The sequence below is a fragment of the Gordionus sp. m RMFG-2023 genome, chromosome 1, assembly GCF_954871325.1.
Source record: "Gordionus sp. m RMFG-2023 chromosome 1, tfGorSpeb1-WG-v2, whole genome shotgun sequence".
In the NCBI taxonomy this organism is placed as follows: domain Eukaryota; kingdom Metazoa; phylum Nematomorpha; class Gordioida; order Chordodea; family Parachordodidae; genus Gordionus; species Gordionus sp. m RMFG-2023.
This window is the reverse complement of record NC_088775.1, coordinates 89,417,158-89,435,731: the sequence shown is the minus strand read 5'-3', so window position 1 is coordinate 89,435,731 and position 18,574 is coordinate 89,417,158. Positions and strand designations below refer to the sequence as shown.

Below are 18,574 nucleotides of genomic sequence, written 5' to 3'. Positions count from 1 at the left end.
GAAAATGGCTAGTTAAAATTTACAAAATTGAGAATATACGAAATATACTCAATACTCCATAATTAATAATAATTTTATTAATTTAGTCTGAAATAAAGGAGATATTGTATAAATATGGATATAATACTTAATTTAAATGAGGTAATTAAAAAATAATTCATATATAATATAATTCTTATATTATAAAAAAATGGATTTCATTCCTCTTTTTTCTTATATTTATCTCTTTTATTTTTACATGAATTGTGTTATATAAGTATTATTATCTTATATCCGATTAAATATATATTATTTTTGATAGTTATCTCAAGCAGTGATAAATAACTCAGTATAAAATTATCGTTTTCAACTACTCTTCCATTTGCTTGAGATAATACTTCTTTCAAAAATATATGTATATATATATGTAACTAGATTATTGATTTATTAATTAAGAGTGTACATGCATAGGAATTGTCATAAATGAGTGACATATTTGATGATATTTATTGCGTGAACATTAATAAATAAATTGTGCAGGTTCATTATTAGACCGTATTTTAATATTTTGTTTTATTTTATTTTTAGATATCGAAATTAAGTTTTGTTAAATCATAATGAGATTGTATTTTATGCGCTTCCCTATAAAAGGGAAGCGAAATATTATAAAGATTATTAACTATTTTATTTTTGTTTTTAATATATTTTTTTTTGATTGTAATAGTAAATTTTGAAATAAAATTATTCGTTTTTTTTGTGTGGGAAATTCAATAAAATTATTATACTCGGAGTTTTGCTTTCTATTCGGACATATACGGCACAACGTGATAGTTGGTGCCGTGACCAAAAAATTAAAGTAAAAACAATTATTTTTATAAATTATTTTTGGGAAAACATTTTTGTGGAGCGTTGTGGTGGATAAGATCGCCAATTTGAAGAACCGTCAAGAGCAAGTACCGTCAAGAGCAAGTACCGTCAAGAGCAAGTACCGTCAAGAGCAAGTACCGTCAAGAGCAAGTACCGTCAAGAACAAGAACCGTCAAGGACAAGTACCGTGTGTAATAAGGGACCGTTTGGGTTGAAAGACCGTCAAGAACAAGTACCGTCAAAAGAGGTGACCGTCGAGTGAAAATTTTCAAAAGACGTAAAGTACACGGAAGTGCTGCCCAAATTTTTGCCGATATAAATCTATTAGACGAAAATCGAAAATTTACTAAAAAAGTAGAGTACACGGAAGTGCTGCCCAAATTTTTGCCGATATAAATCTATTAGACGAAAATCGAAAATTTACTAAAAAAGTAGAGTACACGGAAGTGCTGCCCAAATTTTTGGTTATATAAATCTATTAGACGAAAATCGAAAATTTACTAAAAAAGTAGAGTACACGGAAGTGCTGCCCAAATTTTTGTCTATATAAATCTATTAGAAGAAATTCCAAAAAAGTTTATTAGAAAGCAAGTTACACGAAAGTGCTGCCGATTTTTTTTTTCAAAAGACGTCAATACACGGAAGAGATTAAAGATTAGCGGAAGGTTTTGATTTTTTTTTTGAAATTGATAAATGTATATGTGTATTATTGGAGTTTTTACCTTATTGATTTTATCTTATTGTCTGACATTACAAGTAGTTAAGATATTTTTGGTGAAATTAATTATTAATTTTTTGTGAATATTTTATAAAATTTAGTGTTGTTAGAGAAATAAATTAGGAAAAATTGAAATACGTAAATATTTTAATGAAGGGTTTTAAAATTACAAAATATGTGGAGTTGCAATATAATGTATTGGGAGCGGTGGTAGTGTTGATGATATGGTTGTGTAGTTTATATTTTGGAAGGAGAATGCGAAGAGAAAGGAGTATTAGGATTCGTGGGCAATCGTTGTTGGTAGAGGGGCATAATGGAGAGGATGATAGGTTGGGGAGAGTGACGTGGTTACCGGTTCAAGAAATAATGAAGGGTTGGGTCAATAATGAAGAAATTGACCGGTTAAAGAACGAGAGGATAGATGACAGACATTTGGATGTATACCGTGGACGTCAAGAGATGCCAAGGCCGTTCAACAGTGGGGGACAGAGAGGTCGGAATGGAAGATGTTATAAATGTGGGGAGATGGGTCATATTGCGGTGAATTGTAGAGATGTCAAATGTTTTGCGTGTGGGGAGATGGGACATATTTCGACATATTGTCCGGGCAGAGCAGAGAGAATACGTTGCACGGGTTGTGGAAGATTTGGACATGTGTTAAAGGATTGCCGAGTGGGAAAGGTGGAAACAAGGGCAGGTTTTCCACAGAGAGGAGAGTCGTCGGGGGTCGTGAATATGAGGAGTATGACGGAGATAGGTGGAAAAGAAGGAAAGGATATTGGAGAGGAGATGACGTGTTTCAAGTGCCGAGAAAGGGGACATTGGGCCAGAGATTGTAATAAAGATTGACTATATGATGGGAAGGAGAGTAAAATAATGACCGTGGCGTTAGGAGGAGGCAAGAAAGAGTTGAGAGTTAAAATGTTGCAGCAGGAGGTTCAAAGGGAGTTAATGTATCTGCCGAGTCCAAGGGTATGGTTCGATATCAACGGGAAGATGGTATCTATGTTGTTTGATACCGGAGCAGCTATTTCGGTGATGGGATATGAGGATTTTAGAAGACTTTGGCCGGGTAGTAATATAATTAGAGACGTTATGCAAGTGAGGCAGTTTGATGGATCGGAGATGGAGATGATGGGAAGAGTGCATATTGGGGAGGTAGGAAGAGAAGGATGTAAAATGTTGGACTTATGGATAATTAACCGAGACGTTGAGCCGGTGATGGGATGGGATTGGATTACAAATGTAGGGCCGAGGTATGGATTCTGGGGAGTATTTGCCCGATGGGGAGTATTTGTGGCGATCGAAGAAGATATTCGGGAAGACTTGATAAATATGGTCCGAGTGAATGAAGAGAAGAGAATGTCGAGAGAAAATTTGGAATGGATGGAGGGCCGAGATAATATTGAAGTAGACGATGGAAGATCCATGTTTTGGGGGGAAAGCGAAGAGAATGCGAGAGAATATATGTTGGGGAGAGGTCCGATTTATGTAGATGGAGAAATAGGAAATGTCCAAGACAGTAGATATGGAGTATTGAGGCCGCTGGTTAGTGAGAAGAAGGGAGAGAATTTTGTAGAACAAGGAGTTGCGAAAAATTTGTGGGGGTGTGGAGAGGGAATAAAGGAGGTCCAAAAGGAGGTGGAGAAGTTAGTGGAGAGGTATGGAGAAATATTTGAGGAAGAGTTGGGTTGTTTGAAGGGTTATGAGGTGGAGATTCGGATGAAGGAGGGAAGTGTGCCGAAGTATTGTGCTGTACGTCGTGTACCTTTTGAATGGAGGCGAGAGGTAGAGCAAGAGTTGGATAGATGGGTAAAGGAAGATATTGTATGTCCGGTCGAATATAGCGAGTGGGCGACACCTTTAGTACCGGTGAAAAAGGCTAATGGGAAGTTGAGATTATGTGCAGATTTCCGAGTAACATTGAATCCGTGGGTAGTGGAAGTAAAATATCCGTTACCGAGGATAGAGGAGATATTGGCGAATTTGAAGGGGAGTTTATATTTTTCGAAGGTGGATTTTTCTAATGCGTATTTGCAGTTGAAGGTAAGGAAGGAGATGCAGAAGTTGCTGACCATAACTACGCCCAAGGGACTATTTGCGTTTAAGAGATTGCCGTTTGGGTTGAGTGTTTCGGCACCCATATTTCAGAGGACAATGGCGGCCGTTTTTCAGGGTTTGGAGGGAGTATTTTATTATATGGACGATGTCTTGATAACAGGTATTACGCAGGAGGAGCATAATAGGAGGCTAGAGGAGGTATTTTGGAGAATCAAAGAGAAGGGATTGCGTGCTAGTAGAGAGAAAAGCGTGTTTGGAGTAATGGAGGTTGTTTATTTGGGTCATCGGATTAATGGAGTAGAGGTTAGACCGTTGGATAAGAATATGGTGGGTATTGCAAACATGTTGAGGCCGAAATGCAAGTCGGAAATACAGTCGTTTCTGGGAATGGTTAACTATTATCACAGGTTTGTAGAGAATTTTGCGGAGATAGCGGCACCTTTGTACCAGTTGTTGAAAAAGGGAGAGAGATTTGATTGGGGAGATGAACAGGAGGAGGCGTTTGAGGAGTTGAAGTGCCGGATTGGAAAAGAGCCCGTCTTAGTGTGTTTTAATAATGAACTGGAGGTGATATTGGCGGTAGATGCGTCTCAAAGGGGAGTAGGAGGAGCGTTATTGCATCGTATAGAAGAGCTGGAGAGACCGGTGTTATTTTTTTCTAGAATTTTTAGGGCCGCGGAGACGAGATATTCGGTAATTGAGCAAGAAGCATTAGCTGTAATTTTCGGATTGACAAAGTGTCGGGAGTATTTGATTGGGCGTCGTTTTGTAGTCTATACGGATCATAAGCCGTTGATTCATTTATTCCGGAAGGATAACAAGGAGTTGATGATGTCGCCGAGGTTGCAGAGGTGGTTATTGATGGTGGGTAGTTTTGACATGGAGATGAGATATCGTAGAGGCCGAGAAAATTATTTGCCGGACATAATGTCGAGATGCGGAGCAGGGGAGGATGTGGAAGAAGGTAGTACAGAGGAGATGTGTAAGAAGGAGGTAGCGATGGTCATGGTGGTATCGAGGATGTTGAAGGGAGGTCCGGTAACGTGGGAGGAGATTCGGAAAGAGACGCAAAAAGATAGGGATTTGAGTCGAATAAAAGAATGTATAATGGGCCGGAAGCCGTGGAAAGAAGGAGATAGAGCTTATAAAAATGTTGGAGGAGAATTGACGGTGATGGACGAATGTGTAGTCCGGGGAAATAGGGCAGTGATACCTGGGAAGTTGAGAGGAATGGTTTTAACAATGTTGCATGCAGGTCATCAGGGAATGGAGCGTATGAAACAATGGGGACGAGAATATGTATGGTGGCCGAGGATGAATGTGGAGATTGAGGAACTAGCAAGACAATGTGTAGTATGCAATACTTGGGCCAGGATGCCAGCAAGAGATAGAGAAGGGACTTGGCCTAAAACAGCGGAGCCGTGGGAGAGGGTTCATGTCGATTTCTTCGAGTACGAAAAAAAGGATTATTTTCTAGTGGTTGATGCATTTTCTAAATGGGTGGAGTTTGAAGTTGTAGGAGGGTTGACAACGCAAGTAGTGGTCAGAAAATTGAAGAATTTGTGGGCAAAGTTTGGAGTGGCTAAATCAATCGTGTCTGACGGTGGACCAGCGTTTAGTAGTGCAGAGTTTGCGAAATTTTGCAAAGAAAATAGGATACGGCATATTTTATCTCCTCCATACCACCCAAGCTCCAATGGGCAGGCAGAGCGGATGGTGGGGTTGGTGAAAGATTGGTTACGAAAGGCAAAGTATGGGAAAGGAGAAGTATGGACGTCGGTGATGTATTATAATAATAGTAGGAGGGGAGAGGATTTGTCTCCAGCAGAGAAGTTTTTAGGGCGCAGAACGAGGATTGGGTTAGATGCTCTGAGGCCAGAGTCTGAGGGTCCGAGGAGAGAACGGGAGGAGGAGGAACTAGCAAAGTTTATGGTGGGACAGTCGGTGTGGGCGAGGGTATATGGTGAAAAGGAGAAATGGCGAGCCGGAGTTGTGATGGAAAAGGTAGGAAAAAAGTTAAGTCGGGTCCGTTTTCAGGATGGCAAGGTTGGTGTAAGACATGAAGATCAGATACGCAGAGGAACGGAAGCGGGGCGAAAGTGACAGGGGCAAGAGGTCAACGAGAGGTCCGAAGTTCAAAAAATATATATAGGTCAAGGTCACGGGGGTGGTGTAGGTGGTCGTTCCGGAAGGCGGAAGGGAAAGGTGAAGTATGATATAAAGAGGGGTATATATATATACAAGGTGGGAATATAAGTCAAAGTATGATCGAGTCAAATTGTAAAGAAAAATTATAATGTGTCAGAGTAAAATAGTAAAAGGAAAATTGTTTTTTTTGAATTGTTTTTTTTTGTGAAATTTGGTGGAGCTGAAATAAATATTAGAGAAATGTTTAAAAAATGTTGAATTAAATAAATTAAGGAGAAATAAAATTATTAAAAAAAAAAATATTTTTTGGAAGTTTAGGTTAAATAAAATAATGTAAAGGGAAAAGGGTTTTGAAAGTGTATATTAAGTAAAATAAATTTTCGAAATATATTTGGTGGAATAAACCGGTAACGAAGAAGGAATAAGCGGCGGAATAATATTGAAGCGAAAATAGTTGAAGGTTCTTGTGGTAAACGGAGGGGCGGAGGCAGGAATAGAATGGGTATGAATAATGGGAATAGGTGGATGGGATGATGTAATAAAGAGAAGTATTGAGAAAAATAAAAATTAATTTTAAAGAAAAAAAAAACAAAAAGTAATGGTAAAAAAAAAAATTAATAACGGGGTTAGGGTTGAGTGATTTATATTATAATGTTTTTTATATTATAATGTTAATAACGGGGTTAGGGTTGAGTGATTTGTATTATAATGTTTTTTATATTATAATGTTGTATTTTGTTGGCAGGGAAGAGTGAATTAAAAGGAAGAAATAATAATAATAATAATAAGATGTTAATAAAGGGAGTAATGGTTGTTTGTTGTTTTTAATTTTTCTTAAGAGAAAAATAGTAGGAGTTAAGGTTAAATGATAAAAAATATAATAAATAAAAGTTTTTCTGTTAACGAAAATAGAGAGAGAAAGAGGAAAAAAAAAATAGAGTTAGGAAGATGGGGTATTGAAATATAAAGGAAATGATTTACGAGTAAGAGAGTGTTGAGAAAAGGAAAATTTTGAATAAGTAAGAGAAGAAGAAAACATAAAATTCATAATTTTATTCGGTAGAGGAAAATATCATTTTATTCGGTATGCCGATTATTAATAAGTAAGTCGTTATATATATATATGCAAGGAGAGTGATGAGGAAAGGGGAGGGAAGAAAAGGGGGAAAGCAGAATAAAATAAAATAATAATAAGAGAAGGTAAATGATTATGTGATATAGATATGTAGACCTGGGTACTCATTTGATGCGAAATACGATAATTAGTGCGGATATGGAACCGCTTGCTAGTGAATGGAGGGCTTTAGCCCAGGAAGGCACGAGATCAATGGAGGGGAAAAGAAGACCATCAGAGCACTCAAGGGAAACGGTACGTGAAGAAAGAGACAGGGTGATATGTTATGGTTGTGGAATGGCGGGACATATCCGCCGGTGGTGTCCCAAGGAACGGTTTGATACTATGGGAGGGCGAACCTGGAAGGAGTCGGAGCCAACGTCCGCATCTTCCGATAACAGAGCAATACAATCAGATCAACGAATGGCGTCGGACACGCCAGTGTTACGGGTAGGAGAAGATGAGTATAGGCAGTTGTTGGGGCCAACGAGGTCCGATAAAGGGGGGAAATGTCATAAATGAGTGACATATTTGATGATATTTATTGCGTGAACATTAATAAATAAATTGTGCAGGTTCATTATTAGACCGTATTTTAATATTTTGTTTTATTTTATTTTTAGATATCGAAATTAAGTTTTGTTAAATCATAATGAGATTGTATTTTATGCGCTTCCCTATAAAAGGGAAGCGAAATATTATAAAGATTATTAACTATTTTATTTTTGTTTTTAATATATTTTTTTTTGATTGTAATAGTAAATTTTGAAATAAAATTATTCGTTTTTTTTGTGTGGGAAATTCAATAAAATTATTATACTCGGAGTTTTGCTTTCTATTCGGACATATACGGCACAACGTGATAGGAATAGCGCCATATATATAGTTTGTACTAACTAAGTACTAATTTGAAAATGGCGCTACAGCTGACGCTTATGTATGGGTAATTTTAAATGTCTTTAATAAATGAATCCCCAAACTAATAATATACATTATTGGCTTGCACCAATTTTTATTATAAATACCTATACTCAGTCAAACTAATTAGAAAAAAACAAAAACTATAAATTTTATGATTTAGCATATTTTTATTATTAATTTGCTTCCAATAAGATAATATATTTTTATAAACTCTATTAAGCAGTGAAGAAGCGTCAAGTTTACTAATTCGTCTTTGTTTTAGTAAAATGATCAAGTACTGCATTATAAAAGTTATAGCTAGATTTTAAATTTTTTAATAATTTTTTTTCAATCGAAATCAAAGATAGATACGATAATCGATTTTGGCTCATTCTGTTTCTGCAATAAGATTTGATTATTTTTAAAGTTGAAAAATTCCGTTCTGCACTTGCTGTTGTTGAAGCCAGTTAAGATGAATTTGCATAATTTAAAAAACCCTTTAAAACTTTTCATCAAATTGATGCATATTAAAAATTCAAATATTTCATTAATCTAAATTCAACATCCCGAAACACTAATTCGGTTTCCAGCTTGTGTAAGTCAAAAAATTGAGAATAAGTGTCGTTTAAATTATCTAATAGATATTTTAGGAAATTGATTATTTGGAATTTACTAATCTAACAATTCGACGAATTTAATATATTTTGGTGTAAGACATATGAACAAGAATTAATCAAATTATTTTGAATATGCTTGATAGCACAATTAAAACTGCACCATTTCTAAATGATGTTTCAATAGTAAATTTTCTTCCGCGAGCAAATGAATTATTACAATATAATTTCCTCTATTTACTGAATTAGAAGAAGATTCATCATCACCACGTAATACGAGCTCCTGAATTCCAAGAAAACATAGTTGGTCAATATTTCCAATATTTCTCTATTTGATTTGACTTTAGAATTATGCTGTTCGATAGATATTTTGCGCATCGAATCTATCATATTTTCCATACGATTTTGGCCAAATGTTTTTAATTTAATCATCGATTGCAAATGAGCGGTTGATTCTTTGCCGTTTAACTGCCTTTATATTCATATCCGAAAATTCTTTATCATACCAAACATATTTTTCCTTTGGGAATAATAGGCATGACCTACAATATAGAGAATTAGATTATTCACATACAGTGAGCTTTCATATTTTTCATATTTATCGATAGAAAAATTACCGATGCAAGTTTTGATATCTTTTTAAAGTTTTGTAAAATTGGTTTTGGTCTTCCTTTTTCAATAATCAATTTTTTCGCATCAAAATTTCTTGAGCTAAATGATAAATTTTCAATAATACAATTACAATTATTAAACATTAATTAAGGATTTTACAAACGAAAAATTTTTTATTTTAAAAAAAGTAAGGAAAAAAATATTATATAAAAAAATTTCTTTCTCTTTTTATTTATTAAAAATATTAGCATTTTTTTATTTACTTCCCCAATGCCTATTTTTTAATGGTAAACACAATACCATAGCATGATTTTCTCTTTATTTATTAAAAAAAATAAGCAATATTAAATTTGCTTCCCTCATGTATATTTTTTTTAACATAGTAAAAATAATAGTAAATTTTTTAACGTAGTAAAAATAATAGTAACTTTTTAACGTAGTAAAATAATAGTATTTCTTAATATAGTAAAAATAATATTAATCTTTTAACGTTATAAAAATTATATTAATCTTTTTAACGTTTTTTTTAACGAAGTATTTAGTACAGTACAAAGATTATATTAAGTTTATTTAAAAATTTTGTAAGAAAAATTTCAAGTATTTTAAAATAATTTTACAAAACAATATAGTAATGCTGTTGATCTCAAAAATTTATAGATGTAAATTTTTAAATATTATTCGAATACCGTGGAAATAACATCATTAGGCATTGTTGCAAAGCTACGAAAAAATCGAATTGAAAATTACGAATGAAAAATCTATAAAAATGGATATAAAATAGAAAAAAATGGATGTAAAATTTAATCCAGGTTTTGGTAAAATAATTGTTTTAGAGGAGAAATTTTGGAAAATCACAAATAAGTGTAAATTAGTTCTATATAGTAAAGTACCTCATAATTCCCTTGTAATGGAAAGGTATATAAACAGGGTTATTTATTTATAGGTTAAAATTTAGAGTTTGAAGAATTTCAACTGAAGATATATTTGGGAATGCTCAAGCAGGGATTTATGATTACAACTGATATATATGTACTACAATTTATACAAAATATTAGGTTTCATAAGTTGGATATTGAAAAATTATTATATTCATACGTAAAACCTTTGTAATAAAAATGCCTTTTAGGCTAGAATAAAACATAAATACATATAAATAAATCTTTTACAAGAAAACGCATGATAAATATAAGTAAATAAATTGTTTTAATAAGTAAATGTTTTATCATTTTTATGTGTAAAGAATGTTTCTTGATGAAATCTCAAATTTAAAATTCAATTTAGCAATCTTTGAAGAGATTATTTTACTCAAAATTTTGGGGGAAAAAGATTTTCAAAAAAAATATTATTAAAGATTTTTATAAAAAACTCCGTTAAAATATAAATTTATTGTTTGGCTAAAGACCGGAGATAATATGATTCAGGAATTCTTGTTAGCACTGTTTAGAGAATAATAATAAACTCTAATTGTTAATTATTAATTTTAACCAAAAATATATAGACCTCATTGACATATATAATACCTAGACTGACGATTCATTCATTAAAATGCATTTTTAAGCGTCGTTAAAAGCAAATCAGCTAGGCCCGCCATTTTGGTAACACATATAGAATTATTCTCATGTTAAAAACTACTATTAAATTGGTAACTTGCTTCCTTATTATCTCGATGATCCTGTAATTCTTTAATAAAGTTTGCATTCAGATTTAGGAATAAATTAGGCTCTCGTTTAAAATTTTAATAATGATTAGTGTAACCAAGATGGCGTCTCCAGCTGATTTGCAATGATGTACACTTTTAATGAATGAATCGTCAGTCTAGGTATTATATATGTCATTGATAGACCTATATAATGCATATACGCTGATATGAGAAAACGTTTTTGGATTTACATATATAATAATAATATTTAAGGATTGGTTTTTCCGCTCTCTACTCCTTTAATATATATATTATCAGCGATAATTCACCTGCTATTTAAATCAGATTGGCCTAAAATATATGATTTTAATTCTTTTTAAAATAATCTTTAAAATGTATACCTCAATTTTTCAAGGTTATAAATAATAGAGTTTTTCACTTCTAATATCAATCTATATACAATTCTAACATATAATTGATTCATTTAAAAGATTAGAAATTCAGATGGGTCATTTACACATCAATTTTTTTAAACTTTTTACTCTGCAGAATATATTATTATTTTTTTTAAATATTTCAAAATATTCAGAAAATTACACCCCGGAAAATAAATATTCACATAAAAAAATATTCCCACAGAAAAATAATTCCCTAGAAACAATTTCCCGCCAAAAAAAAGTTCGCCATTTTTAAGATCAGAAAAAAATTAATTAATTTTTTGAATAAAAAAACTCCCCAAATTAAATATTTAAAAATTTGAGAAAATCGCAGAAATAAATTTCTATTTATTTTATAAGTCTGTAAATGCCAATCTTTTTAGCCCCGGTCTAGCCTAGTCAGGTTCCGTCAGCACTAAGGTTATCCAGTCCCCGTTTTTTAAAATACAAGACCTAACCGGAAATAAATATAGGTGAGACACCAAAAATAAACAACTATTTAAATTTATAATATTGGCAAGTGGTTAAATTAAAAACACGATTAACTTTATGGGATATCAACTTCTATCAAATATCCAATGCAATGATATATAATAATACCTAGACTGACGATGCAATCATTAAAGCATTAAAAGCGTGCATCAATGAAAAACAGCTGTGGACGCCATTTTGATTACCTATATCATTATTACAAATTTTAAACGAGACGCCAATTTATTCCTATGTCCGACGCAAGCTTTATTAAATATTTGTCCGATCATCGAGATAATCAGGAAGCAATTTATAAATTTTAATAGTAGTTTTTTAACATGAGAATAATTACTATATAGGTTACCAAAATGGCCGGTCCAGCTGATTTGCATTCAACGACGCTTTCAATGAATATCAGAATTCATCGATATTCCAGGCAGGGAATTTTTCTTGCCAAGTCGGTTAATTTTTTATTTTTTTACCCCGACCCAAAATAAATAAAAATTTGAGGGTTTGCCATGTCCGGGGCATGGCGGACCTATTTTGTTTTGACTTATATTTTTAATTTTTACCCATTTAATAAAAGATGCCTATATTTTCAAATTAAAAAATTTTTTATACCTAGTTAATAAATAAACTTGATATTTATATTTTTTTGTTTGCCTTTTAATTATTTATACTGTAAATAAAACATTTTATGCAATCAAAATTATATTAAGTAAATACAAATATAAGAAACTAGCCATTAGGTAAGAGGGAAAATAATTTTCGGGGGATATAAAAAATCCACAATAAATAATTATTAGAAAATAATTCAAAATTTTTAAATATATTATTTGAATAATTCATATTTCATGGAAATTATTTATAAGAGAATTTTTTATCCTTTAGTTTTTATTAATTTTAATAATTTTTATTAACTTAAAAAAACTGGGTCCGGGAATTATTTTCATAGATTCCGAAGCCCATTAATATTAATTTTTTATCAAATTTTCATCCGATTATTTTATGGGGAAAAAAGAATATTTAATCGAAATTTTCGGCCTTCGATCTAAAAAAAAAATATGGATTTTTATCATCACCGCAACCATATTCATATGGTATTTCAATCTTAATGACTATTATTATGTTCCATCTTCTGATCAGGAAATATCAAATCAAACGGATAATGACTACTCGGAAGGAAATCCGTTTAAGATAGCAACTCGAGATTCAAGAAAAGCCCTTACCGATTACGATATAATTCTTCGACCTAATTGCAGGATATTACCATTGAATTCGTCTAAAAAGGCTTATATTCTGCCATCCTCATTTTTGAAGTTGGAATGTATATCGGACAAGAAGATTCCTTTAACTTACATCCATTCGAGTAGAAACGCGGAAAATTTAGATATAAAACATGCTTCCATTTTGAATATATTGGTGAATTCAACCGCTCTACGGCTTCATTACGAGGGTGCGGATAATTTTAAAGGTTGCGAATTCCAAAGAATATTGAGGGATACAAAATCCCTCAATCCGGACAATATCATTACATTAACGCAGCCGATTTCGTTTAAGTATCACGTGCGAGTAGTGTTGTTAAACGGCTCGTTTTGAGCCGATTTTTAAAAACGGCTAACTCAATATTTCGTTCAGAATATTAATACGCAAGCCTGAAGATTTTGTTTGTAGAAGGAACAATGGTTTGGACATCTATTACCGAAATCTCGAGGCTTAGACAATATTTTTCTGGCTAAAATATTGAATTAGCCGTTTAACAACACTACGTGCGAGTTCATATTAATTCGACTTATTTTCAGGTTCGCGATGTTGTAAATCAGAATTTCGATATTTTCGTACGGGTTAAATGTTTCGATAAAAAAAATTCGGTCATTTATCAAAATGTGCATATAGCTGCCCGTCAATCAGTGTCTCATTACGTCAAATCACAATCAACTGATAGAAAAGGTAAAGAATTAACGCCCAGGTTAAATATGTTGCTCGTGGGAATATATTCGACATCGAATAAGAATTTCGAGAGAAATTTACTTAAAACTTACCGATACCTGACTTCTAAAAGGAAAAATGTTTTTCATTTCAAAACATATTCAAAAATTGCAGATAATACGTATCCTAATCTGAATGCTCTGCTAACCGGGAGATTTATAAGGGAAAATCCAAATGGCAACGAAAATTATTTCGACAATATCAGTTTAATATGGCGCGAATACGAAAAAGAGGGTATTCCAGCATTTTCTTAGAAGACGATTCCAATTATACGACTTATAATTTTAGGAAAAAAGAATTTTATAAACCACCTTGCCATTTTTATTTCCAGCCATTTTCTCTGGAATGGAAACGATTGATGAGATCATTATCATCTCTAAAATATTGTTCTGTGTATGGTAAAAATGAGGTCGAAATGATGCTAGACTACTTCAAAGTGTTGATAGAAGAAATTGAGGAATCGAACCTACCCTATTTCAATTTCAAATTTATCACTCGTTACACGCACTCCGACATGCAAGGGCTGGGTGTGCTAGATGACCTTTTGTACGAATACTTTGAAGGCCTAATACAAAATGGTCGCTTAAAGAACACTTTTATTTTCCTATTCGGTGATCACGGTTTAAGATATGGACCACCAAGACAAACTTTGGATGGTAAGATTAAATACCCGTATACATTTTTTTAAAAAAATATTAATTAAATACCGTTAATCAGGAATGTTAGAGAATCGTATGCCTTTCCTTCTAGCCATTCCACCCGACAACTTCTTCACAGATTTCGATCAAAATGATACCATATTTAGAACTAACACCCAACGTCTAGTAACGGCTTTCGACATCCATAAAACATTGCTCAATTTACTCGAGATCACCAATGGTAAAAAAAATATTCTCTAACCATATCAGATCAAACGTCCACATATTTAGGTGCAAGAGATACTACCAAGGGTATTAGTTTACTGGAACCGATACCCATGAATCGCACTTGCGAATCTGCTTTTATATCCGCAGATTACTGCCCCTGCAATTGGATAAAAATGGTTCCACCAAAGGTGTTCAATAAAATTATCTCTGGTAACGATATAGATGCCTTGTATACATCTAAGCTGATTAGATATGGTGTTGATTTAGCCATTAAAAGTATCAAAAATATTTTATCAAGTTATCGCCATATTTGTCTAGTAGATGAATTGGAATTAGCTACTATAATTTATGCCATTTTGATAACAAATAATAATGTGACTAGTGATCAAGATCTTAAAATGCTGGCCGCATTGAACATAAACACGAACGTTAATGACGCAGTCAAAATAAGTGACATCGATGAAACTCGACTGCCAAAAGTATTCGGGTTGATAAAGGGGTTCGTATTGGCATTTAAATTCTCACCTAATCAAGTGGCTTACGAAACGACTATAGAATTTTATCAGCAAAATGCAACCAAAATTTTCAAGAAGATAAAAGTAATATTCCCGCTTGACGCTTACGAGGTCCGCTCGTATTGCACAAAAGTTAATCGCATTAAACCCTTTTGACATTGTAGATCTTAAACTCATATTTATAAATAGTTGAGGTCAAATGGACAGGGTTATGACTGCTCTACAAACAGAGTCATGCAGCATTTCAGATCGATTTTAGAAACATAGAGAAAAATCTAATTATTTTGTCAACCAAATGGGTTTAGTTATGGTTAGGCAGACAAAATAAATAGAATCCAGTTGATCTGAATATAGGTAACTAATTTTTTAACTAATCAAAATTAGAAAAGAAAGAAAGAAAGAAAGAAAGAAAGAAAGAAAGAAAGAAAGAAAGAAAGAAAGAAAGAAAGAAAGAAAGAAAGAAAGAAAGAAAGAAAGAAAGAAAGAAAGAAAGAAAGAAAGAAAGAAAGAAAGAAAGAAAGAAAGAAAGAAAGAAAGAAAGAAAGAAAGAAAGAAAGAAAGAAAGAAAGAAAGAAAGAAAGAAAGAAAGAAAGAAAGAAAGAAAGAAAGAAAGAAAGAAAGAAAGAAAGAAAGAAAGAAAGAAATAAAGAAATAAAGAAATAAAGAAATAAAGAGAGGAGAGAAGAGAAGAGAAGAGAAGAGAAGAGAGAGAGAAGAGAAGAGAAGAGAAGAGAAGAGAAGAGAAGAGAAGAGAAGAGAAGAGAAGAGAAGAGAAGAGAAGAGAAGAGAAGAGAAGAGAAGAGAAGAGAAGAGAAGAGAAGAGAAGAGAAGAGAAGAGAAGAGAAGAGAAGAGAAGAGAAGAGAAGAGAAGAGAAGAGAAGAGAAGAGAAGAGAAGAGAAGAGAAGTGGAGCCGTCTGAACCCGAAGCGTTGACCGAAAACTATAATAATACGATATGTAAAAATACCTTTAATATTAAGTTTGTAAACTCGTAGATAATAAATTTTTACATATAATTCTATTTATATTTATTTAATAAAATCAATACTTTCATCACTTAAGGCTTAACAGTTGGGTAGGGATTAAGAGGTAAGATAACAAAATTCTATTTTGTCATTTTTGAGTTAAGGTCTATATCTCTGGCTTATCCATTAGAAAAATTTCTTTGACATTAGCGATCTCTTCGACACTACCGCTCACGATTCGGTCATCTGTGAACCACTGTTAAAGATCTAGCTGACAGATACTTTTAATTTTGTTTACTAAATTTGACAATCCCAAAATAAAATATAATTGTTTGAATTACTTTTTGATGATGACAGTTTATATTCTTTCGTATTGTGAGAAGGACTAGCGTAGGAATTGGCCAAATGAATGACGGAAAGCTTGCAACAAAGGATTTTATGAAAATAGACCATATTATGGTTTTAAAAGCATTGTTAAAATCAATTAATAATAAGGTGTTTTTTATGGGTTTTCTTTGAAGAAATATGAGGGTACCACCATGATAGACCTATTCGCAGCCACTTGCTATACTCTCCCCCTAGCTGAGTCGAAATGATACTTTTGGAGCCTTTCTCGTGAATTAGAGCCGGAATCAATTTTAATACCAATTTCCTGAAGAGAATACCTATGGGCAATTGGGCTCAAGTTTTTGTTGGGTTGGATTTAACGGGATTAGTTTTACTTCAAATAGCATTGGTTGGGCGAAAATCGATACGCCTCAAATGTAGGATCCAGTAGCCAAAAAATTGTTACACTGTAAGAACTTGAGATGAGAGACGGATAAATTAGATCTTGAAAATAAATTTGTCTCGAGGCTCTCAAAGCCATTGCCCTTATCTTTTTTAAAGGTACTAAATAACTTTCCTCACTTTATTTTGTTGAGAATTCTGTTGGATAAAATATTAGAATTACATTTGATGATTCTAGCTACCTGATGTGGGGAGTGCTTTCGAAGCTTACTATATAATTAAAAAAAATTAGGTAGATTTTCTTGTCGTCCGTCAAAAAATAAAAAACATTTTAAAAAACAAATTTTTTTTTAAAAAATATATATATATTAGCGTTAATGTGTTTTGTTCCGGCCAGAGTTGTTAAAGTAGCGCGCTAACTTTTTTGGTAGCTATAGCTAATAGCGGCTACTTTTTTGTAATTATTTAATTTTTTAGCGCGCTACTTTTTTTGAAAGTAGCTAAGTAGCCGCTACTTTTAAAAAATATAATGAAGGTAAGTGTAAACATGAAAATTAAAATATAATTTCATAATTAATTATAATTTTTATGATTTATTGTTTAATTTTGAAATTAAAATATAATTTCAATTTGTAATTTATATTTCATTTGTATTATAAACCTAAATCACGTGTTAATAATTTAAAATGTCATCGCCTATGGATATCCAAATCGTTGAAAGTGATTCAGACAATGAATGTAATGGAAGATACCAGGAAAGAAAATGTTCTTAGTAGCTATAATACAAATTTCCCATTCCCTAGATTTGAAAATTTTTTAAAATAAATATATAGCCAAAACTGGTTTCAAATTTATTTATTTAAAATGTAAAAAAAAATATTTCCTCAAATCAATCCAGTAGCTATAACCTCAAGAAACACCTAAAGGTAAATTGTCATTTTTACATTCTAATAATATTTATTTTATAAGACTATTCATGAGTTTTAAGGAAATCGAGAAACATCTAAATAATTTTGGTATAGGCGACTCTACATCTAAGAAGACTAATTCAATTCAAAACAAATTAATTAATAATGCAAATGACAATATTTCTCAGAAATTGGCTGATAAAGTTATTGTTGATTTTATAATTTATACAGTTCAGCCAATGTACTTAGTTGATAATCCATCATTTACCATGATAATTAAAACTCTATCACCTGGTACAACAATTTTATGCCGCCAGACACTAATGAATAAAATAGCAGATAACTTTTAAATGATGAAAGATGCTCTAATAGTAGAGTTATCAGAGATATCATATATATGTACCACGGGAGATAGTTGAACACATAACAAAAGGTAAAAATTTATTTATATTTATAAATTGATCTGATTAAATATTTTTGAGCTTATTTGGGAATCACAGGCCATTGGCTAGACCTAGAACTTTAAAAAGAAGATCTGTGGCATTAGCCCTCAAAAGGATAATAGGATGCCAGACATACGATGTACTTGCAAATAAAATTATTGATAATCTATCTTACATTAAAAATATGTATATAAGATTAAATACGCCCTTACCCTCAAGTGCTAGTGTCGAGAGATTATTTAATAAGGCAAAGCTCTAGACTTGGGGATGATAATATTGAAATGATTTTATTATTAAAATGCAACAAATTACCATAAATATTTATTTTTATTACCTAAATTTTTTTTTTATAATCAAAACTAACTATATTTTAATATTCATAAATGTTGATTTTTATATATTTACTGTGTACAATAACATTATAAGCAAAAAATAAAAAATCTGTTCGTAAATTTATTTTATAAAAAGTAGTTTAAAAAGTAGCTAATAGCGAGCTACTTTTTTTGACAAATAGCGATAGCGGTAGCGCACTACTTTTTTTTAACAAATAGCGGTAGCGGTAACGCGCTATTTTTAAAAGTACCGTTTAACAACTCTGG

At 32.2% G+C, this 18,574-nt stretch overlaps 2 protein-coding genes across 2 annotated transcripts; both read left to right on the top strand.

Moving 5' to 3' along the window:
- The first annotated feature begins 1,819 nt into the window (after positions 1 to 1,819).
- Positions 1,820 to 2,413, top strand: LOC135930914 (DNA-binding protein HEXBP-like). The gene has a single exon (XM_065467714.1). It carries the CDS (start codon positions 1,820 to 1,822, stop codon positions 2,411 to 2,413), a length of 594 nt encoding a protein of 197 aa, XP_065323786.1.
- An 11,494-nt stretch (positions 2,414 to 13,907) lies between these two features.
- Positions 13,908 to 15,086, top strand: LOC135930913 (uncharacterized). Its single transcript, XM_065467713.1, has 3 exons — positions 13,908 to 14,205; positions 14,267 to 14,428; positions 14,479 to 15,086. Exons 1-3 carry the CDS (start codon positions 13,908 to 13,910, stop codon positions 15,084 to 15,086), a joined length of 1,068 nt encoding a protein of 355 aa, XP_065323785.1.
- The last annotated feature ends 3,488 nt before the right edge of the window (positions 15,087 to 18,574 follow it).